At 40.7% G+C, this 25120-nt stretch overlaps 1 protein-coding gene across 1 annotated transcript in view; it reads right to left on the minus strand.

Moving 5' to 3' along the window:
• CDK15 (cyclin dependent kinase 15) overlaps positions 1–25120 on the minus strand; it is a 1846298-nt gene that overhangs the window by 189921 nt on the left and 1631257 nt on the right. The window contains exon 13 of the mRNA XM_044075109.1: positions 3245–3384. Within this exon, the coding sequence (XP_043931044.1) occupies positions 3245–3384 (140 nt within the window). The remainder of the gene's footprint in view (positions 1–3244; positions 3385–25120) is intronic.

The following is a 25120-nucleotide window of genomic DNA, read 5'->3' on the forward strand; positions in this document are numbered from 1 at the left end:
GAGTGGTGACCAGTTGTTCCATAGCATTTGAGTTTATAAATTCTAGGAACTGTTGGGCGAGGGTGTTTGGGCTTGAGTAGTTTTCCCAATCAATGTTTGCGTAGTTGAAGTCACCCAATATAATGGTGTTTGGAGAGACCTTCATATTCTCCAGTGTTCTCAGGAAAGCCGAGTGAGGTCCTGTGTTTGGGAGGGTGGTCTGTAGCAGGCTACAAACTGAAAGGCAGTTTTGCCCACTGTTTTTTGCACATGGATGGTCTCCGATGCTTCGTGCAGCACCACTAACCTGGAGGTGTGGGTATCTTTGATAAATATGGATACTCCCCCTCCTTTTGTGGTTCGGTCTGAGTTTTGGGACTGGAAAGCATGGTATGAAGTATAACCTGTTAGTGCTGGGGTGCTCTCGGAAGCCTTGAACCAGGTTTCTGTTACTGCACAGATATCGATATTCTCCATACTGAGGAGAGTCTCGAGTGCATGCATCATGAGGTTTAGACTTCTGGCATTGAGCAGCATTACGCTTAGTTTTTTTTTCTTTGTGTTGTCTATGGAGGTGGGTTTGTCTTTTGAGCCTTGCATAAAAAAGGCACTATGGGGGAGGCAAGAGCCTTTGCCAGTATTCGAAAACCCAGGAGTGACAGGTGGAAGCCATCCCTAGCGAAGCAACGTGGCTTGTCGAGCATGTCATCCCAGGCTCCCAGACACTGGATCCCCTTTGAATGACACCAATACTTTAGCCAATTGTTAAAATTGATCATTTTGTCTTTATACTGTGGCATAATTCTTGGTGAGGGTAAGATGCTACTCAAGGTCAGGGTCATACTGGCCTGGGCTACATGATCAAAGAGGTCCTCTATGCCTTTTTTCATGTAGTCCAGGGAGGTACATCTCAGGTCATTCACACCAGCATGGACAATGATGGAGTCATATTTGTACTTGCTTTGGAGTGACCTGAGTGCTTGTGTTATGTAGCGGATCCTGGCACCCGACAGGCAGCTTACAGTGACCTTCTCCTTGTTCAGCCTGGTGAGTGGGACATCAGTGTGTCTGACAATAGAGTCACCTATTACAAGTGTATTAGGTGTGTTGTTTAGCCTTAAGGGCTGTGACTGTGTGGCACACTGACTTTGTGAGCTATGTGCTATGTGGGTATTGTTTCGTGGTAGGGGTTGCTTGGATGTCTGCTTTGGAGGTCTCTTCTGCTTAGGCAGATTTTTATTTAGAGCCTCCAAGTATGTTTTTGTGTGTTTATGTGTTTGGTTTGCTGATGCGATAGATCTATGTGAGACTGGATTTGTGGTGTGTGTGGTTACCTTCTCCTCCTGACAGGCTGTGCCAGTACTGGGTTGAGAGAGCTTAGCCTCCAGTTTGGCTATATAGTTGCATCTCTCACATATATTTGAGCTTGTTGGGAGGAGGAGAGGGTGGTCTGCATACATAAGGCAGTTGTAACATTGCCTCAAGATTCCCAGATTCACCAGCTGGACTGGAGAGTAAACCCAAAACTGACCTTTGGACATGCCTGAATAATATAGGGAACTACTTATTGACTGATCAGAAAGAACCAACAGGGAGCAAGTGCTTAAAAGGAGTATAAGAGGATGCAGTGCTTAAGTTTGTGTTTACCTATGAGATTACTTATACGAGCAAGTGCAGGGCTTTAGAATGAGAATAGAGTGCTTACTTTGAGATTTAGAGCAGTTCTAAGGGAAAAAGTGAAGAGCAGACTTTGTGGAGCCGGGAATACTTTAAACCTGTTTAAGTGGCGCTGCCCGATGCTGCTCTGTGCACAAGACCGCACAAAAAGAGAGTTGCAGGGTTTTAAGAGAGAGAGAGAGAGATCAAGGAGTTTGGAAATGACCCAAAATGGCCAATAAAACTACAGCTTCTAGGCGGTAACCACTCCTACAGGGACAGGCAGGCTGCTCAGTGTTAACCACTGCCACTGGTGAACACAGAGACTTCCCTTTAGCCCAAGCAAGCACTGGCCTCCAAGAAACTTACAAACAGTTCAGAAAAGCAAATCTGTAACTGAACTTTCTTAAATTTCAGAAAGTGAGAAAAAAGCAAGATTTTTTTTGTTTGTTTTAGTTTAAAGGTAGCAGAGATACACAAGTAGCAAAATAGAACAGTGCAATAAATGACCCCACACTTGAGTGCTAGGCCAGAGTCAGGTAAAATGCAAATTTAAGAAAAATGATTTTAAATTAAGTGCAACACAGGAAATGCAGTAAACAGGCTCTAGATGTGTTCTAAATACTGTTTCTAATACAGATATCAACTTTAGCAAGCCGGAAAACGCCGAAAAGTAGGCAGCAAAGCAGTAATTGTACTGAGGTGTACTGAAGAAGTCAGTATCCAGAGGTATACTAAAAAATGAGACAGTGTCCCTAAGAACAACCTTGTGCATCTCCTTCCTGTGTGGTTCTTTACCACTTATGTTCTCAGGCTACCATATCCTTGGTTATTCTCACATATGATACCTCTTTATGTGCCCTGCCATGGTACCATTTTCTTGTGGTGTCACTGAAAGCCTCTGTCTCATCTTTTTATCACTGTTTCTAGCCTCTATAATTTTCTTTCTTTAATACTCAGACGTTATTGCTTTTCATATTTAATTTACACAGATATCTGTTTCACCACTGTTTTACTCTGTGCCAACCTCAATTTCACCTTAGTACTTACATAATTACATAATTCTCTTCAGTCTTCTGGAGTTTGTTTGGGGTCTCCCACATATTTAATTTACACAGATATCTGTTTCACCACTGTTTTACTCTGTGCCAACCTCAATTTCACCTTAGTACTTATATAATTACATAATTCTCTTCAGTCTTCTGGAGTTTGTTTGGGGTCTTCCACATATTTTCTTCTGTTCTTGACCTTCTGATTTTACAGAATGATTCTACCTGGTTTGCTTTTCTTGTTCTGTGTTGCACTAGAAGTGTTTATAGTTCCAGTTATCTCCATTTATTAAACACATTTCTGACATTTGTCATTTATCTTACCTTGACAGAGAGTGTTAAGAGCAAGAGTGAAATATGTTGCATAATAAAGGAAAATGGCCATGATGTAGTCTTCTACACATCGATGCACAATAAATTCTACAAAACTTTCCTTGATATAGGAAGAAAATTTTAAAACTTCATTTCTTGATTATAGTAAAGACATCTTTTGTGTTTCTGTGGAAAGTCTTTTGAGGTAGACTATTAGAAAAAAAATAAGAATAAAAAAAAAAACTTACTGTCAGACAGCTGATACGCAAGAGACGGCAGAGTTCTAAAGTAATCATGGTGAAGGGCATTTTCTGCTGAAATCCTGTCTCTAGGAAATACCTGTAGTAATTCAATGGCCAAATCCTCAGCTTTTGACACTTGTCCTAACCTTGATAACAGACAGAGATGACAGTTATTAGTGTATTGTAATTTTTTTAATTTAAATGATAAACATATGAACTGTTGTCAACTAGTCAAACAGATTCATAAGCCTCTTAGATAAATAGATAAGCATTTTTCAGATTACAATAACAGTAGTTTTGTTGAACTGTGTGTGTGTGCGTGCGTGCGTGTGTGTGTGTGTGTGTGTGTGTGTGTGTGTAAATCCTTCATGTCAGCAGTGATAGTGACTTGCATAAAAGCAACAGCAAAATTACTGCTACTTAAAATATGAAACCAGCTAAATGAGCAGAATGCATCAATGTTCTTGTTCACAGGTTCATAGATTCATAGGTAGATACTAGGCTATTGGCCCAAGGGCCTAAGTAAGACTAGCTAACAAGGTTCCCTGGCTTGCGCCACTCAAGAAAGTTAATTTCCTGTGCCCCTGTTGAGCAGAGCAACAGAAGTGATCCCTTGGGTGTATTTCCTATTTCCCATGCACTCATAAAGATTTTTCTTGAAGAGTGCTAATGAGGAACTTTGCTTGACATAGATGGGTAGTTTGCTCCAGTTTATAGGAAGTCTCTGGGACAGGAATCTATCCCTCCAGCATGTCCTGTTTATTGTGGTGACAAGGTTTAGGTCCCTAGAGTGTGTAGTTCGGAGAGATTGGGATTTCTTATCTTAAGGTGTAGCATGTCCAAAAGCTCTGGGTTTAACATAGCTTTATATATTAGGCAGAGATCTCCTCGGAGTAGGCGATATGCTACAAAGTAAAGCTGGAGTTTTTTGAGACGGTCAGTGTGGGGCATCTGTTTGAGGCCAGTAATCCTATTTGTGAGGTACTTCTGTGGCCTTTCCAGCTGCTGCAGATGTCTTGTGAGGTATATTCCAAAAGGGGCATTGTACTCTATAATGGGTCTAATGAGTGCTGAGTAGAGGGGAACCATAACCTCTTTTTTCCTGGATGAGAACCCTTTTGTGATGAGGTGTGCCACATAGAAGGATTTCCTGACTACTGTGGTGATGTAATTATCAAAGGAGAGACTACTGTCCACCTGGGTCCCAAAGTCTCTTATCACACATTTGGCGTTAAGTAGACTGCCGTTTATGTGGTAGTTCATGGGTACAGAGTTTTTACCAAAGGGGATGACAATGCACTTTTTGGCATTGAGCTTGAGGCCATGCCTCTGACGGGTCTATATGACTACACTGAAAGATCAGAACAGAGAATGTATGTACATCGACACATTTACGTCGATGTACATCCTGAGTGAAACACCTAAACGGCAAAAACCGGAATGCCGAACTTGTTTCATCATCATAATGCGCCAACAGGTAGGTAAAATCTAAACTAGAATATTACATTAATTAGCTTTTGCAGAGTGGCAAGCCCCCCTGCACCCCCCATGTGGGGGGGCTTTGCCCTCCACACCCCTCTACTTAAATATACCAACTCTGAGACCGCACTACAGTGGGGAAAAGGATATATTTCCTTATCCCCACCATCATGCTGCTAGCTATGAAACATGTTCGGTGTTCCAGTTTTCGCCATTTAAGTGTTTCGCTCTGTATGTACATTGACGTAAATGTGTCGATGTGCATACATTCGCTGTTCTGATCTTTCGGTGTAGTCATATAGAACCGCCTCTGACACCAGGCATCTGTCTCAGTGAAGCCCTTCTGTAGGATGTCCACATCATTTGGAGACTCGACTATGGCTCCTAGTTGTTAGTCATCTGCAAACTTCGTTAGCCAGAGGCCTTCTGTGTTAGCCTGTACTTCAGAGAAGTAGATACCAAATAGGAGAGGTCCCAGGACTGAACCCTGTGGTACTCCACTTGTCACTGGTTTGAAGTCAGATTTGGAGTCTGCAACTTTTACAGTGTGGGTTCTGTCAGTGAGCCAGTTGGCGACCCATCTTGTGATGTAGGGATTTATACCTAGTTTAGTGAGTTTAGCTATAATTCCAGAATGGGGGATGGTGTCGAAAGCCTTGGCAAGGGCAAGATAGGCTGTGTGAACCACCTTACCCTCGTTTATGGCTTTGGTGACTGACTCAAAGAAGTCAATCAGGCTCAGAAGGCATGATCTGCCTTTCACAAACCCGAACTGGGTGGGGTCCAGAGTTTGGAGGTTACCAATGTCTTTGTTTATGAAGTCCATGATGATACATTCTATGGCCTTGCAGACCAGGCTCATCAGGCTAATAGTCGATAGTTCCCAGGATCAGTGGTAGCTCCCTCTTTGTGGAGTGGGATAACTGTTGATGTGCGCCATTCAGTAGTCACAAAGCCTGACGTGAGACTATGATTGAACATGGTGCTTAGGTGGGGAGCCAGTTCGTTCTGAAGTTCGTGTAAAACGCAGCTTGGGATGTTGCCCGTTCCCATGGATGCTGTGTTTTTGGTTTTAGAGACTGCAGCTTTTACCTGAAAAGATGTGATTACAGGGACTCTGCATTTTTCCTGTACAGATATGGGCCCTTTAGGGGGTGAGAGGGGGGTAAAGTCAGCACTAAACCTATCTGCCAGGATGTTGGCAATATCAGTTGGTTCTGAAATGTTCGTGCTGTTGTGCTGTAACTCAGAGCAGACCTGGGTGTTGCCTTTGAGATTCTTGACATAGCTATAGAATGCTTTGTGGTGCTTTGTATTCTGTCTGTGTACTCTATGAACTACAGCCAGTTATTTGCACAAAGCAGTTGGACAGTAGTGATGGTTGTACTGGTGGGAAAATGGGTGCAAATACAAAAAGGAAGCTCAAGAAATGTGTCTGTGGTAATTTTCATTTTATTCATTTTTTTTTGTCTGATTACCTGCTTAATCCATTTCAATGTCACATGAGAGCCAAGCCCTTTTCTAGCATTCAGTAAGTGCAAGGTACAGAAATTAATCCCAGATAGGGTGTCAGCCCATCACAAGATACACAAGCACACAATTGCTTTCTCACACATTTGCTCCTCAATCACTCACTCACAGCATACAGTTTGGAGGAAAGGCAGTTCAGCTACAGCACATCTTTGGGATGTTGCAGGAAAACCCTCATGGACACACTAAAGACATGCAGAAGCAGAAGCCTTTCCAGCTGAGAACCGAAGTGTAGAACCAAGCACTGTGAGGCAACTGCTATGCCACTGTGTCATACTGAATCTGATTTACATTACTTTATAAATTCCATTTAAATTTTTTAAATTTCATTACAGTAGACAGTGGCTTGATACCTTTTTGAATAACACAAGCTGAGATCCAAGTATTTTCAGTAGTTAAATTTGAAGGGGGGTATGCAGTAGAATACTATATAACTGATACTGTAGTGCCACTACATTGACAATTCAGAAAGAAGCAGAGAGCTCCCAGGTATAAATATACTAATGCTGCAACAATTTAAGCTCCTCTTGCATTGATATTTTGATAAAATAGCCTTATCTGCAAAGCCATGGAGAGGATCATAATGGACCTCATAAATAAAGACATAGGGAATTTGCAGACTTTGGATCCATCCCAGTTTGGCTTTGTCAAAGGCAGATCATGCCTTCTAAACTTGGTTGACTTTTTCGAAACAGTCACCAAAGCCATTGATGAGGGAAAGGCAGTCCATACAGCCTACCTCGATCTGGCGAAGGCCTTTGATACAATACCCCACTCGGGTATCATTGAAAAACTCATCAGCTTAAATGTTAACCCATACATCACAAGATGGGTTGCAAACTGGCTGAGTGACAGAACCCACAGGGTCAGAGTTGCTGGCGCCATGTCAGACTCAAAGCCTGTCACAAGTGGTGTACCACAGGGCTCAGTCCTGGGCCCACTCTTGTTTGGCATCTACTTTTCCAGTACAAGCAAACACAGGAGGGTTATGGCTGACAAAGTTTGCAGATGACTGCAAACTGAAGCCATAGTAGAAAACACATCTGACACAGATATCCTTCAGAAGGGTCTCACAGAAACGGATAACTGGTGCCAGAGCCATGGCCTAAAGTTAAATGCCAAAAATGCATAGTCATACCCTTGGAAAAACAAGGTTACCCCTAGCTACCAAATAGGTGGCAATCCACTGAGTACAGAAGAAGTTATCAGGGACCTGGGGACCCAGGTTGATAGTAGTCTGTCATTCGACACCCATGTAGCTAAAGTAGTTAGGAAGACCTTCTACATTGCCCACCTTATCATGAAGGGATTCTCATCTAGATCAAGGAGGTCATAGTCTCCCTATACTCATCACTCATCAGACCAATGATTGAGTACAATGCCCCATTCGGAATGTATCTGACCCGACACTTGCAGCAGCTGGAGAGGCCACAAAGTTCCTCACCAAAAGGATAAAGGGTCTCAAACATCTGTCCTATGCTGCCCAACTGAAAGAACTCCAGCTCTATTCAGTCACCGCTTGCTCAGAGGTGACCTTTGCCTAACATACAAGGCCATGTCAAACCCAGATTTGATGAATATGCTTCACCTCAAAAATCTAGATCCGTCAGAGCCACAAGGCGGGAGACTTAAACCTCGACACGGCTATTAATAGGACGTGCTGGAGGATAGATTCATCACCCAAAGACTCCCTATGCTGTGGAATAAAATCCCGGTATATGTGAGGCAGAGCACCTCGCTGGCCTTGTTCAAGAGAAATCTTGACCAATGGATGGGAGATCGCAGATATACCCCAGGGATTACCTCAGTGTCACTGCTCAACAGAGGCACAGCAAAATAATGGGTATAGTTCCCCATACTAAAGGGGTGGCGTAAGCCAAAAACTATGGGCTAGGCTTGTAAATGCCCTCGGGCAGATAGCCTAGTATGAACCTATGAACCTATGAACCTATGTATAACTTTATGCAATTTCCTACGGAAACCTTTCTGGACTGGTAGACTTTATGGACTGATCTATTTTAAATGTACTGCTTATTATGATTTTTTTTTATTTTTAAGAAATTGCTTATTTTGTGTCTTTGTAAAGGCAAGCAAACAATTTTAATTCAATGAATCAGTTGAACTCAGGCTACATCAAAACCAACTTTTACTTAATCCGAAAAATACTAAATTAGTACTATTTTTCCAAAGTCCCACATCAGTACCAAAAGTAACTTACACATTACCTCAATGAACAATATAGTTATTGAAGTAGTTAGCCATACCAAACTACTTGGGGTCACCATAGATAACTTAAAGTTTAATCATCACATACAAAATTGTGTAAAAAAACTCAAATGTTACATCTGCTATATAGATAAAAAAACAATCCTTACTCCTTCCGATAGAATCATCTTAGCTAATTTTATCTTTTATCCTCTCTTGTCTATGGCTCACCTATTTTGGCTAATATCTAGATCTCTCTTGAATAACAACTGGAGCAATGCTATAATAAGACAGTAAGATTTGCAGCTAACCTGCCTCATAAGAGCTCATCATTGCTCTGCAGTACGTACTCTCAGCAAGTTTGAACTCCCACATCAAGTCACCCATACACAACTTCTTCCAAACCATAAAAAATACTATATAACCCCTCTACCTATCCTTCTATCTCCTCGGCACTTTGTCGCTATCTCCCAAATTGCCCTCTGCACTCTCAAGACAAAAATCTGCTTGAAATCTATAAACCAAAAAAGTATGAGACAACGTCTATGCTGATACTGCAAAGCCAACCTATGGAACTCTACCCCAAATTCAATCAGGAACTATATCAAGCCTCCATGTATTTAAGCCCTGTCTTAATGAATTTCTAGCTCATGGCTATGCACATGCATCTCTCCTGTATGATCTACATCAAGAAATAAGTTATATTCTTAATAACCTTTTATCATGCTATCTATATCTTTTTGTTATGAAAGGTTATTATGCCTTATGTTATTCTTCACAAAATGCATATTGACTTGTAGTTTTTCGCATATGAGTCAAATAAAATGTTTATATGTTTATGCCAAAAAAAAAAACCTGAAAAACAGATGAGTGATTATGTAAGATGCAGTTTCACATAAATAGTAGTTTTATATTTCAAGTGTCTTACAATTGCATTCTCTCTCTCTGTAGTGTGCTATTGTGCCTTAATTAATGTAAGGGATAGTTTTGAAATAAGAGGTATTAAGTACAATCTGGGAGGTAAATACAGCTGTTGCAAAGGGGTAGTATATTTGGCCACCTGTCAAGATTGCCTATCATACTATGTAGGAAAATCAGAGAGAACCTTGAACGAAAGAATATATGAGCATGAATATGCTATTAAGAAGCAAAAATTAACTAATGCTCTAGCCAAACATGTTATTAGTAATGAGGGCCATGAATTTAAATATACGGTAATAGAGCAAGTGTGGGTCAGCCCAAGAGGTGGACCTTGGTCTTTGCAATTGGAGGAGAAAGAATTAAAATGGCAAATCATGCATAATGCATATGCATGGCCAGGTCTGAATAAATATTCATCTGCCAATATTTGGGATTGGTATCTTTAAGCTCTAGTGACTCCAGTGGGGACTAGTGGGTCATGTGATAAGGACAAGTTTTAAAAGTTGATGCATACAGTTTTGAGTTAGATCTGAAGAAGTTTGGCAATGGTTACACGAAAGAGCTAATAATAAAATTGGGGTCTGTATACACCGAGTTTTCCGCTTTGCATTGCTTTTTCTTTTCAACAGTCTCTGTGTAGTGTACTGACAGATAATTGAAGGCAAAGTAAGTGCTGAAGGAGTTAAGTGATGTTATGTCATATTATGTTATGTTTGAAAGTGTCAGGTATCAGTGAAAACCAGATTAATCAACAGAACGGTCTGGCCTTCTCAGGCTAGGGAATGAGTCTTTGCAAGGATACCTGCGAGACAGTGTGTACTGGTACCAAATGTTATAAAGTAGAAGACCAGTAAATCTTAAGCACAGGTGGTTTGTGTTTTATAAAAACATGTTTGTGAAATGTTCATGTAAAGTTTTAAGCGAGGAGCACGAGGACATAAAACACTTAAAATGTTAATGATTTTTTAAAAGCAATGTAACGTCAGAGTTCTGCATGCATGTATGCATAAAATTGATAAAAAAAGTATAAAAATAAAGTTTTCCTTTATTCTTGGAGACTGATCTGAAAATTTTAGTAGGCAGTCTCCAAGCACAGTTTATGGAATAAACAAGTATGTTGTACATCCTAAAGCATTATTCTTGGTTTTAAAGGTAGAACTCTTTGTTATTTATTTGTAAACATTAACACTTTCAACACGTGTCCTCTCCCCATTCTTGAGGGGAGGGCACTTGTATCATCTTTTTTGGTTATTTCTTAACATAGTAGACTATGCTTCTAATACTTTTGTATATACTGATTGCCATATTTAACTGCAATTTTTTTCTTTTATTATTACATCATTGGTGTCTCCTCATGCTTTACTGTATTTTATATATTTCACTTTCAAACTGCATGCATAAATGCTTTTTAATTGCATCTATACTACTGTTTTATTTGATGTTATTTAACTCTCTGGAGCGTTTCTCCTTGGGCTTCTGTTGAAAATGGGTACTTATTACCCAGTCAGCCATCCCTGGTAAACAAATGCCAAAAAATATGAGTTTCTGTGTATCTCCTGGCTCCAGTGACTTCATAAATTTTACATTAGTGATGTGCACAGGCTGTTTGGCCAAAAGCTTGCAATACTATATTTCCTTGTAATACCTCTGCCACGCACCAACCCTATCTGAGCTGCAAACTCTGCATAGAACTGGTCCTGTCGTGTTTCTAGCATGGTGATAACCATGGAAAAATTACTAAGAGAGACTGTGGAATCACAGGTGGGGACAAGGCTGACATCGTTCCACCTTTAATTTGTTATTCTGTCAACATAGCCATTAACTCTAAAGGGTAGAGTCAATAAACCCTACATGGTCCACTAAGACCATGTGTGCATCTTGCCATGATACACACATAAAAGAAAACTGTTTTGTATTCAGTAAGTGGCTCTACATTGTATGTAGAGCCACGCAAACACAATAAACATTTTGGCATGCTAATTACAGCATAAGCATGTATGCTAATCAACCAATCCAAGATGGAGGAGCTATTCAACAAGCTATAAAGCAACCATGTAGACTCAGTGCTGGTTTTCCATGCGAATTCCAAAACCTACTAGAATACAGCAACAGAGAGGAAACTACAGAGAAAGAATGTTAGGGGCTGCTGTTGCTTTAATTCATGTGTATGTGCAACAGGCTGAAGTCTATGCTCCTGCTGCTGCTGGTAATAGACCACGGCCAATAAGGAGAAGAGTTTTCAGACCCCATTTAACTTATCACAATCTGTAACAGGTGCAAATTGTAGAGTGCTAGAAGGTGGATAGAAACACACTACAGGAACTCTGCAATCTCTGTCATCTTCAGCTCAAACCCAGGGCAACCTAAGGGGAACCAGTGCCAGTTGATACAAAGGTATGTGCAGCACTTAAAGTTTTAGCTACAAGAACCTTTCAGACACCAATATGGGACATCAGCATCCAGGATCCTCCATCAATTCCTGAATACTATGCTGCAACATGCTAGTGACCACATATATTTTCCCCGTACTCCTGAAGACAGGGCCACAAATATGCAGGAGTTCTACCCTGTAGCACACTGCTCTGAAGTACTGGATCCACAGATTTTACACATGTAGAAATCAAGACACCAACCGGGGAGCAGGAAGGGCTTACATAAATAGGAAGGGCTTCTACTCTGTTAACTGCCAAGTCATGTGTAATGCTAAGGGAATTATCTTGAATGTGTGTGCTGGCAACCCCGGCAATTATCATGACTCACATATCTGGCACACCTCCCAACTGTATCAGATGTTCACTATGGGTGATATCCCACAATGTCATTTACTGAGGGATGCAGGTTATGTAATGAGGCACACGCTCAAACCAGAAATATCACAGAGCATGTGTTTGGGCTGCTGAAGTCACAGTTCTGGTGCATAGATACATATGGGGGAGCCCTGCAGTACAATCCACGTACATGTACTGGAATCTTCACCATCCATGCCATGCTATCCAACATCATCCTGAGAAAACAGCTTCAGCAGGATCAACAAGGAGAAGGGGCACACATCCCACCACCAATGGCAAGGTCACCACAGCCACATGCAGATGAGGAGTCATAGGGGGGACCAACAGCTGCTACAGGTGTAGGCAGATGTAAGGTGTGCTCAGTATGCCCTCGCATTGGCTAAGAGGCAACACATAGCACATTCACTCACCATTTAAGGGGCTAAAACTTTCATCCTTTGAACATACATATAGTAGCATTGATGCCTGGCAAAGCTCACAACCTTTAAATACCCATGTAATGGCTGTGTACTCCTAGCAGCAGACAGATTCAGCCCTGAACTAAAACTGTAGCAACTACTGAATTTACAAGGTAAGTGTTGAACCTGGAATATTAAAACAAAATTGTGTAATAATACAAATGAATGCCATATCCTTGCATATTGATACGTGGTAATGTAAGTAAAAGGCGGGTGATTTGTACAGCAATGACTTCAACATATGACAACAGAGATGTGAATATATGTGTCCTCTATCAAGTAATAAGCCTCAGGCATCAAAGATTCACAAACTTATACCTCTCAACATTAGTGATGGTCAACAACTGTCTTCAGTTTGGCCTTGTACTTTTGTACTGGCAAATCATTAAAAAGAGAAGTTGGAAATGAATGAGACACATTTCAATTTCAGAATTCATAACCCTCAAAAGATTCTTAAAAATACTTATGCAAAAACTGTTTTGATTCTATCAACTGTCTAACTTTGTAAGACTAAAATATTTAAAAAATCTCCCTATTGTTCAGCCATTATCACTTTTATTGATGGCTTGGTCCAGCTTTGCTGCTGTAAGAGTGGCAGAGGCATGTACACATTACAAAAAATGGTAAAAAAGCAGTACAATTAGCAAAATAACATCAGAAATACAGATATACTAAACATTAAGTCAACTATGCACCTTGAGCATCACCCTGAATCCAAAAGATAGAAAACAAGGATATGGCACAGTTATCATCAGTTGCACAGGGTGTTTTGTGTGTGTGTGTGTGTGTGTGTGGGGGGGGGGGCAGGAAGCCTAGACTGGCACAAAAGGTAAGTAAGTCCGTGTGAGTAAAAAAGCGAAACAGGCAGACATTTGGATAAAGTAACAAATGACCACTGAGAGAGAATGAGCTTTAAGCCTCATGGCTGAATCACGCAACTGTTGTGTGTGTGTCTCTGTATGGGCCCTCCAGGTGAAATCGGTGTGTGAGTATCTGCAAGAACACATGCTAGCTCTATATCTTGGTATGCTGGACAGGTGTAAGCCATGCATGGTAAGGGTGGCAGTTCATCGTTGTCATCCCAGACCACGAGATCTGGCTCTGTCAGGAGTAGCACTGGTACATCCATGCCCACAGTCAGATACACTGCTGCTACTTGAACGTGACTGATGTCTGCTGGATGAGTTCTCCTCATGAGGAAGCCAAAGACCATGACCTCATGGCCTGCCACATCTGGGTGCAGACACCTCAACCACTGATGGAGCAGTAGAAGTACTGCCACTACGGGAGCATGATTGGGCAAGGACAGATTGGCTAACATCAGATGATGTGGCTGACTTATGTCCATGTGGATGCCGTCCCCCTCGCAGCAGACATTCCATCACAGACACTGCCTGTTCCAACATGTCATTCATCTGATCCATTGAATTGGCAACATGGTGGAGGCAGTCATGTATGTCAGTCTGCGCCACATCTACAACCCTAAGCATTTCTCTGGAGGACCTATTAGAACATGCCTGTGCCTCCATAATAGCCTTAAACATACATCAAGTGGGATGGGAAGACACACCTGGATCAGGTGGAGGATGGACAGCAGGCCTCCTTTGAGTACCCCTAACAACGTTCCTGCATGGCACCTCGCCCACACTTTGGCTACAGCCAGAGTCAACAGGGACTGAAGCCACAGTAGCCACACTACCCTGATTGAGAGTGTCTTACCCTCCACCTGTCCAATATCTGAAGGCTCACTGCAATGGGTTGGCGTAGGCCTACTGGCTATATCCAGTAGAATTACATGGGATGGCTGAATGCCAATCTCAGTGTCAGATTCAACCTCTGTACTCCCTGACTGTGGCTGGGTTTGGCCACCATCATCATCAGAGTCTGCCAATACTCTGACATCAGGTGGTAAGTGTCCTACACTTCCACTGACAGGATCACCTGTGATAATAAACAAACACAGAAAAGAAATTAATACCTACACTACTATAGTCCAATATATGCTAACAAACTAACAGTGGTGCCACTATTACAGACAGTACAGCAATACACACAACAGTCCTGACACCAATATCACAGATATGGGTAAAATAAATATTTATCGGAATGGCTCATCAGTACTGACATAAAAATGTTTGGCCTCCATGGGCTGATGATTCCTGAGTTCCTATGGAGGATGGCCCTGGAAGAAGATAAGCAAAAGGTAAGGACACCATCATCACAATTAACAGTAACACTGGTGAGTTAAAATCTTTTGCCCTTTATATGTCCATTAATGATACTTTTAACAAAAATTTGGATGACATGTCCACCCAAGCCATGTGTAATCAACCAAGATGCATTGTTAATTGTATCAATCTACAACTAGCCACGCCAAAAAATTATGTTAAAATAACTTAGGTATTGCAATCAATATTTTACTATACAAGAAATATTTAACAATTGAGATAGATAAGCCTACCTGGAAGCTCCTCCTGGGACATACTTGTCCTCTCTGAAACATCAGCACCAACATCAATCACATGCTGTTGTGCACTTTCCACTGAGCTTTCTGGATCCCTCACAGTGGACAGGAAATCTTCATTTGGTGTCAGTGATGGCTCTGTACCAGGCCCCCCAGTGGCTATCCATCCACAGGCCACTGCAGCTGCTCTCCTTCAGGTCAATGAAATCATGTCAGTGGCCCTATGGACACACCTGATGATATGTCCTGCTCTGGCCACCTACAGTGTTTAGATCATCTATATGCTGCCAAATTTGCATTCTACCAGACATATCCCCATGTCCTCTCTCAAGCACAAAGGCACCATGTTGCCTAAATGCTTTGACAATTACTTCATTCTCAGGGTCACTGAAGAAGGGGTTTGTGGGGCTTGAGAAGCCTGAGTGCCACAGTCCTAGGTGACATAAAACATAAAAATAAGGATAATACACATAAGTATCACATGAATAAAAGTCCTGCTTAGATATAACACATAAAAGGTAGTTTTTCAATATTACCCTCTGGAGAAACAAAAGACAGTCAAGCTATTCAAATATGAAAAATGATTTATATGGTTGTAACATATTACAGTCACACACAAAGCAAGGCTTGATTCAGAACAAGGAGAGTAACAATAGCAAAGCAAACCTCTGTACAAGCAATTTTGTTTGTGCCAATAATGAAACTTGGCTCCCCCACCTCCAAAAATACAGGCAAATGACACATTTTGCTGACAAACCAAAATGAATAAAACATCAGTGAACTGCAAAATGTGCTATCAAATAAACTGTTCCAAAAAACATGTGTACATACTTACCACAGAACATTCATTTTTATGCAATTGCCAGTCACCTCTTCCTTTGGCCATGACTCCCCTAGAGGTGTCTATGGTCCATCCTCATTAACAATATAGGACATTTACATTTCACTGAAATAACAATAGAAAAGTGTAAAGAGAAAAAATAGTTGTAACATTAGCACTTGTGATGAAAGGTAATAAGGCTGTGCATCTGAGAAAGTAAGATGCCCTGTATAAATGAATAGTCAAAGGTAACAGTCCACTCGATAAAAGAAACCAAAATTTGTTCCCTTAGGCTCAGATTCGTAGTACTGGCACTCCAAAAACTATGATAAAACTTTGATAAAAACTCCTTTATTTAAACATAAACTTCAAACGTGAGTTAAGCTCTTTCATCTAAAATACTTAGACCTCCTCAGAACTATGCCATCAGTAAGCTTCTAAGAAGTGCATACAGATAAAAGTAGCATTTGCTAATTTGCTAATGTGTATATATATATATATATATATATATATATATATATATATATATATATATCTGCATGTGTGTGTGTGTGTGTGTGTGTGTGTGTGCATGTGTGTGTGCGTGTGTGTGTGCGTATAAACATCTTTTTCTTAGTGACATGTGAGCATATCCAGTCTATAACTGAAAAATGCAATCATACCTTATCAAGATTAGTAGTCTTCTGTACAGATGAAGCCAAAATAATAGCAGTCTTCTTCTGTTATTCACATAAATAAGTCTTCTCACCTTCAGGTTCCCTACCTACACTGTTCCTTTTTTAAAGTGTAGTTTCAGGGCTGTGAGCATGGTGAAGGTGCAAATGAGGTGTGAACTCATTAGAATTGTTGAATCCCAATTTCTGGTCTCCATGTAGCAGATGTAAACACAGTACAGGCAGCCCCTCAGTGTTTGCTGCTAATGCATTGCAACTGTGAAAGATTACTGGTAGGTAGAATGAAAGCACAACAGCAGTTCAGACTCCTTTACCTCCAGTGGGTGCGTCAGCCAGGTTAGACTTACAAAGTGTAGAAATAATTGTATTGAGGTTTGAAAGGTAAGTAAGCAGTGCACACTTCACAGTTACTGTTTAGTAACATCCAATCTCCCCTGCATTTGTTGACAATTGTATATTTTAAGCACACTGATACAAAATACCTTATTGACTGCATGTCTCAGATTACTGGTCAGATAAGAGAAGAAGAATGAGCAACAAACAAAAAGAGTTAAGGCAGAAGCTGCATTTCTGCAAGCAATAATCATAAATGGTTGTGTGATCACTCAACTGCACTACATTTGAAACTAATGCACATACAAACAACTCGAAGTATACAACTGTCATATCTTGTGTTAAGACTGTGGTGGATGATATTGCAGTTGCTTGTATGCACAATGATCTTCATTCTCTGCAGAAAAGCTGTTTCTGTGGCAAAGAGGGATAAGACACCCTTACTGTGTTTTGAAGGTTCACTGGAGTAAGAGGTCAAATCCAGACCTGTGTAAAACTATTCCATGTGTACCAACATAAATTTTGTATTGTTGTTTATTTAATAGATTTCTTTTCTTCCTTCCTCCCAATTTCCTTTTTTTAATATATGACCAGTATTCTTCCTTCCTCCCAATTTCCTTTTTTTAATATATGACCAGTATTTGTATGGTACACAGATTAAGGTAAACAAGGGAAACACAGAAACACAATAAGTGCCATATAAACACTGATTGCAAGGCTAAAACAAGTTTAGCTTTGCTTATCTCATTTGCGTAATGCTTACCATCACCCAAACCTGGACTACTGGTCCACACAGGGAGCAGACAGAACACCTGCAGACAGGATGTAGACATTCTAAATGTCAAAAAAGATACATTTTTGCATTTTTTGCTTTTCATTGCGCAACATCATTAAGCGATGTTGCATGGCAGTTAAAACACATACGTTAATAATGAACAGGGAAATATCCACCTGTTATTTAACTATTCCTGCGGCAGCAGGTGTAATTATGGGGCTGTAATACAGATGGTCCTCGGTTGTAATACAGGAAGTACAACATATTTTTAGTGTTGTAACAGTTCAGTTTATAGTAATGAACAGGAAAATATCCAAGTGTTATTTCAATATTCCTGTGACAATGTTTATAACTGCAGGACTGCCATACACATGGTCTTGGGTTCTAATACAGGAAATTCCAGACATTTTTACTGTTGTTCCATTTTACATTATATTAAATATCACTTACAACAATTTATACATAATTATAAATAAAAATAACTATGCATAGTAGTGGAGCTGATATGAATTATATGTATGAGGGATAAAACACCCTTACTGTGTTTTAAAAGTTCAGATGTATACTGTCTACTATATTTCTGTAAGTATAATTCTACTATCTGGACTTGGATGGCTTCACACTTAAAATAAGACACATACACAAATGAATGCATATACAAGGACCTTGTCAGGTCACACACATACACGGTTAACACCTAAGTCTGTCATCTGTATTTATAAATAATTCATGACTGTGTCTGAGAAGTACTTCTTCTGTAGTAAAATGGAAAATTACCACTGTGGAAGAAAATGTTTTGTCCTTTATGCATAGGTTTGAATCCCACATTGTAAAAGTCAGTTTTATCAGTGTATAAAGCCAAACCAAACAAGTGTCTGGTCATGAAATTTATGCCCCCAGTGCATGTCTGCAAAGTTAAATCACTTAACAGTTATAGCAGCAGACACCCTCAAACTAATATCAAGTGTCTGATTAACCTTCCAATTTCCAAAACTGCTTTCTTCTCTGTTTGGCACTGTTGCTCTCCACTTAACATCATGCAATTGTGGTTGGTATTTGTTCAGGTTTGTGCACTACCAGTAAAAACAATAACAGGAACTTGTGGGAAATCATTATTTGCTATTGCACTGCTTTTGGGTTAGACATGCCTGGTGTCAGAGGGGAAGGTGTCCAATTTAGGGAGCAGAGGTGGGGTGTTTAGGAGTCTAGAATCTTTACTGGACTCCTGGTAAATTACCATAGCCAAAGGCTTTTGCAGGGGGACTATACCAGCATGGGATAGTCTGGCCAAGGCTATATCCAGTGTGACTGGCATCCCACACACTGGAGAACAGTGTAGGTACCACTTTAATGATCTAAAAAGGTGCAAGAGAGATACATTGAACCAGTGTTTGGACGAGTACTGAACCAGCAACATCCCACAGTTGTGTAAATATGCTAATAAACAGAATTTATAATACACAGAAATTTAAATATAGGCAAAACTGGTATGCATCATGCTCTTCTTTTCTTTTCTTTTTACAGCTAATTCTGAAATGCATGTGAATTGGCAGGCCCATCCTGAGCACCTAGAGAGACTGAGGGAAGCAAGTGGTATGTATGCAGCATAAGAGAAGTATTATTGTAGCTTTAAAATGCAAAAAAATGTTTTTATTTCTATACAGTAGAAGCAAAGTAAGCATGCATATCCTAACTGTAAAAGCAAATATGCATGCATCAGTCTGTAGCACAAACCAACTTTAGAAATCAAGTATAAGACTGCAGTCAAATGTTGTAGGTTCAAATGCCACTAGTAACAAGTATAACATATGGCAGTCCTTTAATAATATTACAGAAATTAAATTCTATGCAAGTGGCATAAATACCCTGCTGTTAACTTTAATCTGTATAACTGGACCAAGCATATGTGCAATATCTGCACATTGTTGTGATTACTTTGAGCAATCTATAATTATAGTTTGTAGCTGTTATGATGTATACTTAAATGTAAAACTTCAGATAAAATAGTTGTATTATTGTAATAATGCATTGTATGTCACATAGGATGGTACTCATTTTCTATTTTTTTCCTCTCCCCAACCTTACCTCTTGTTTTTATTTTCTATTATGTGTCATCAAAATGTCTCCATGTTATCCATCTCTTACAAATCACTAAATGCTTCACAGCACAGGGAGCTAGTCCAAGCCCAGTGGCTCTGCCTCCCCCTGCTCCACCGGTTCCAGCACTGAAGCCCAGCACATCTGGAACCCAAACTATCAGTACTGCCTCTGCTGCCCATGCACTACCTGCGCCCTCATGTAGCACAACCTCGGCAGCTGGTGTTGTGCTACTGTCTGGGAGTACTAGAAGCGGTGGGGATTTCATCAGAAATGTCAGGGTTGGTGTGTAGGGTCGTGCACAGCAACTATTTGCATACACCTATGCTGGATGGAGAGGCTGCTGTCCCTCATGGTCCATAGGAGGAGGAGAAGTCAAGCACTCCAGTAGCTAGCAGAATAAGGGGATGGTGATGACAGTCCTGCTGATGAGGACTAGACTCTCACTGTCCTGATGTTTGATGGGCACGGGCTTGTGTTGTCCTCTCCCTCAACCCAGTCATGGTGTCTCCAAACTTTTGTGTCCCTCACTGACCCTGTGTCTTGTCTTGTTTGACCTGTTTGTTTGCATTTGCTTCCATACCTACCCAACTTACCTGACCCAGAAATACAAATGTCCCTTACTCAGCATTCCTTTCTTACTGAAGTAAAAAAAAAAACTCTCCTGTCCCACCAAAAAAATATTGTTCCATACATAGCTCTCCACTTCACACACATTCATTCTTGATGCACTTGATTTGGTCCAGTTGGCTCTACAACATAATTGCTTTGTTGTCACCCTCTTTATGGAGGTGACAGTCCAAATTCAGCTAATCTGTACATGTTTTCATTTTATACTGTTGAAGTTGAATTGATAGCTATGGTTCTTTCCTACCTCTTTCCTGTACATTTCTATATTGCTTTCCCCTTGGTCTTCACCCCTGCTTGCTCCCCATTTCATCACTTTCTTATCTACCCCATTTTAACACCTATAATCTGGCCAAAAAATAGAATCACGCACAATAAACATAAATTACCAAAAAAAACCCCAAAAAACAATGGAACTCTTCACTCTTTGGTCTCTATGTTTGGGCAGAGTTTGGCATTATGCACCAATGCCAAATAACAGTGAATGACTCTTCAATGATGTGTGTACCTCTGCACAATGCTGCTTAAACACTCTGTGTTTCATTAACACACACTACTACATGGTGAATATAGTATAAAGAATTATTTCATTGCATAATCACTACTTATTTAAAAGTATAATATACATCTGGATTCAAATCCTACACCATCTGGGCTCTAAAAGAAATGTGTCAATGCATTTACACCTGCTGCCACAGAGTCAGCTAAGGAGTATGCATGTTTTACACACTTAATACTGAGAACTCTCATAATGTTAGCAATGTGGCTCATGTGTGCACATGGCTCAACTATGCACAAATAGGAAGAACAGTAGAATGTGTATCTCACATGCCCAGACACTTTGCCATCAACCTTGAAAACCAGCTGCTCAGCGGTGTGTTATGCAAAGTGGACAATAGCATGTATTACTTTTAGTTTCTGTTCATTTAGTGTTCATGCCATGAAACTACGCGTGGAAACAAAAACAAAATGAAGGCACTATCTAAGAAAATAACACATATTTACAATGCAACCATCTGTTACCTCCCCCCATGCACTGCAACCTTAGGCTCTCAGTGCTTGTTTGCAAATATATCAACTATGCTACATAAATAAATAACAAATGTTGTCTTATATACCATGCACATCTTTATAATGACAATACACATTCAGATGTTCCAGTACTTGTAATCTGGACACCTGCTTGAATATAGTTTATAAAGCTGCCTCTTAATGTATACCTGCTTATTGGAAACACAACCACCAAATACTACACATTGCACACTCAGCAATCTGGTAAGACCCAGAACTTTAATATCTTGACAGTTGTACATGACAAGCTATCCATTTCATGCAGGCCTCCCAACATCTTCTCTCCAACATCCAGTGCTGATGCCATCCACTATAAGATGTCCTGCAGCCTTGTAAATGTCACACTTGTGCTGTGGCACTTGTGTAAAGTACTGAGTTCTGTAATCCATGTACTTATGTTGGAGTTCTATTCTCACTGAAATCAACCGGTATGGATATGTGTGTGTGTGTGTGTGTGTGTGTGTGTGTGTGTGTGTGTGTGTGTGTGTGTGTGTGTGTGTCTGTATAGTCAGGACAGTATAACTATGTATCCTGCAGTTACCACTTCAATTCCATGGATTGCCAATATTTTGACACTTGCTTGTGCGCATACATCCATTTTGTACAGGCCTCTCAGCATCTTTTCTCCAACATCCACTGCTGATGTCATCCACTATAAGTTGTCCTGCAGCCTTTTAAAAGTCACACTTGTGCTCTGGGACTTGTGTAAAATACTGAGTTCTCTAGTCTGTGTACTTAGGTAGGGGTTCTGTTCTCACTGCAATCAACTGGAGTGTGTGTGTGTGTGTGTGTGTGTGTGTGTGTGTGTGTGTGTGTGTTCTCACTGCAATCAACTGGAGTGTGTGTGTGTGTGTGTGTGTGTGTGTGTGTGTGTGTGTGTGTGTGTGTGTGTGTGTGTATATGTCTGTCTTTGTGTATAGTTAGAAGAGTATAATTGTATATCCTGCAGTTACAGCTCCAATCCCACGGATTGCCAGCATTTTGACACTTGCACAAATCTACACATCCATTTCATGCAGGCCTCTCAGCATCCTCTCTCCAACATCCACTGCTTATGTCATCCACTAGAAATTGTCCTGTAGCCTTATAAAAGTCACACTTGTGCTGTGGCACTTGTGTAAAATTCGGAGTTCTCTAGTCTATATACCTTAGATAGGTAGGGGTTCTGTTCTCGCTGCAGTCACCTGGTGTGTGTGTGTGTGTGTGTGTGTGTGTGTGTGTGTGTGTGTGTGTTTGCAATTGCTTGACATTAGAGAGCGTATTTTACACCAGCATGTGGGGCAGTGCTATTACCATCTTCTCCTCAGCAGACACTGCTGATGTCATCATCTATAAAGTGCTGCCTGACACTCTCTAAGACAGACTTGTGCTGTGGAGCTTGCATTAAATACAAACTTCTCTAGTCAGTGTACTTAGAGAGTTAGGTGTTCTGTTCTCACTGCAGTCAACTGGTGTGTGTGTGTGTGTGTGTGTGTGTGTGTGTGTGTGTGTGTGTGTGTGTGTGTGTGTGTGTGTTTGTGTGTGTGTGTGTGTGTGTGTGTGTGTGTGTGTGTGTGTGTGTGTGTGTGTGTGTGTGTGTGTGTGTGTGTTTGTGCACTTGCTTGACATTAGAGAGAGCATTTTACAACAGCATGTGGGACACTGCTATTGCCATCTTCCTCTCAGCAGACTCTGCTGATGTCATTAGCTATAGCTGATTTACTGATGTGCATGTATTTCCATCAGGGCAGGGTCACAGACTGGTCTGTAGGCCAGGCACAAGTCATCTCATCCTTTACGATACAAATTATAGTAACATGGCTTTCAGTCTATCCATATACATCATAGCATGGTTTGTGGGTCCTGTATTTTCTTGATGAGAAACCCCTGTGGTGTCTCCAGCTGCTGCAGGTGTCTGGTGAGATGCATGTTAAAGGGAACATTAATGTTCAGATGAGGGTCGGGTACAGTGCTGGTATATCATCCACAGATCTGGATATGATGGCCTGACTTATGAGGTGCACAATGTAGCCTTGCCATACTGCTGTGGAAATTTGGTGGTCAAAGTTCAGATTGCTATGTGTGTTCTCAGATCTTGCACCATATCATGTGATCATTGACGGTTGTTGTCAATGCTGTAATTAGTAGGGAATTCCACTTTGCAGAAGGCAAAATAATGGCACATTTTTGCATTTATTTGTAGACTGTGTGGCTTTATCACTAATAATTTGTCTGTGTTAGCCCCTCCTGTAATATGCTATCATTGCTGGACTCAATGATTGTACCCAATATACAATAATCAGAAAACTTGGTAAGCCAAAGGCCATATATTTTAACCTGGACTGTCTGGAAATAGATTCCAAACAATAAAGGGCCCACCACAGATCCTTGGGGTATGCCACTGGTGACAACTCTACTGCTAGAGGTTGATTCGCCAACTTTCACAGTATGTTTTTTGTCAGTGAACCAATTAGTTAATCATCTAGTGATGTAAGGGTTAATCCAGCTGGAAGAGTTTCTCAATGATACCTGAGTGGGGGACTGTGTCAAAACCTTAGGCCAGATCAGGATAGGCAGTATGGACTGTCTTACCTTCATCAAGGCCTATAATACAGAATCAGTGGGCTGTGACAACATTACAGATCTCCTATAGCATAACTCAGAACAGACACCTACCTGACATAGTTGGATCCACACTTCAGCACTCCTTTCAGATGGAATATGTTCCCATAGAAGGTTGTATATCAACATGCATACTTCTGAGTGGGGGGGGGGCAGCACCTTGTGCATGCATGTCTAGACACATCCTGACTCTCCTCATCTGTGAGGTAGATCAACATGTATTATGGATCCTTTGTAAATGGACACTGGTAATATTCCAGCTATGTGTAAAAGGGTTCCTATTATGTAAGCAAACGCTTAAAGTTGCGAACGCTGTTTAATCAACCGTGTTTAGCAGAAATGGTGAAATTTCGAAAGCACGGGACTGGGCCATTTTTGGGACTTTGCCATTTCCTCCACTGTGGCACAATCTCAGAGTTGGTATATTTAAGTGGGGGGGGGCAAAGCCCCCCACTTTATTTTGTGTTTTTTTTTTTTTTTTTTACGGATCAGCGATTTTTTTCCCGATCCATGTGTTTGGCATTTTAGATTTTTGAAGTGTTTATTATACAGCGTTCACAATTTCAAGCATTCGCTGATATAACATAGACCAGTGCAAATGACATGTGTGAATTGTTAATGTTACATCCATGTCTGTTATGTCTGTTAGATGTCTTCAAGAAGGTCACAGAGGGCATGTATTGATGACAACACTATCATCCTGAGGAACTTGAGCAGGCCAAGGCATTTGACACAAATCTACAATGAGGTATTAACTCAGCATAGTCACAAGTGGACATGAACACCTATAGCACCAAGTGGGTAGATCAGTGGATCACATATGTGGCATCTAAATATGTTGAAATGAGTGAAGTGACCTATATCTTGAGTCCAGTAATCAGGTTTGTACATCAGGGCTAGTCCCTTTCCTGTCCATTATTTAAGTCACATAGATCAAGAATGACATACACATCCTGTGTCCAAACAGCTGTCTGGAGGACTACAGATTGTGGGCAATCATTGACTCCAACTGTGATATTAGTATAATACAGACAGTAT

Source organism: Protopterus annectens, chromosome 6.part0, assembly GCF_019279795.1.
Source record: "Protopterus annectens isolate FY-2018-M chromosome 6.part0, PAN1.0, whole genome shotgun sequence".
Lineage (NCBI taxonomy): Eukaryota > Metazoa > Chordata > Ceratodontiformes > Protopteridae > Protopterus > Protopterus annectens.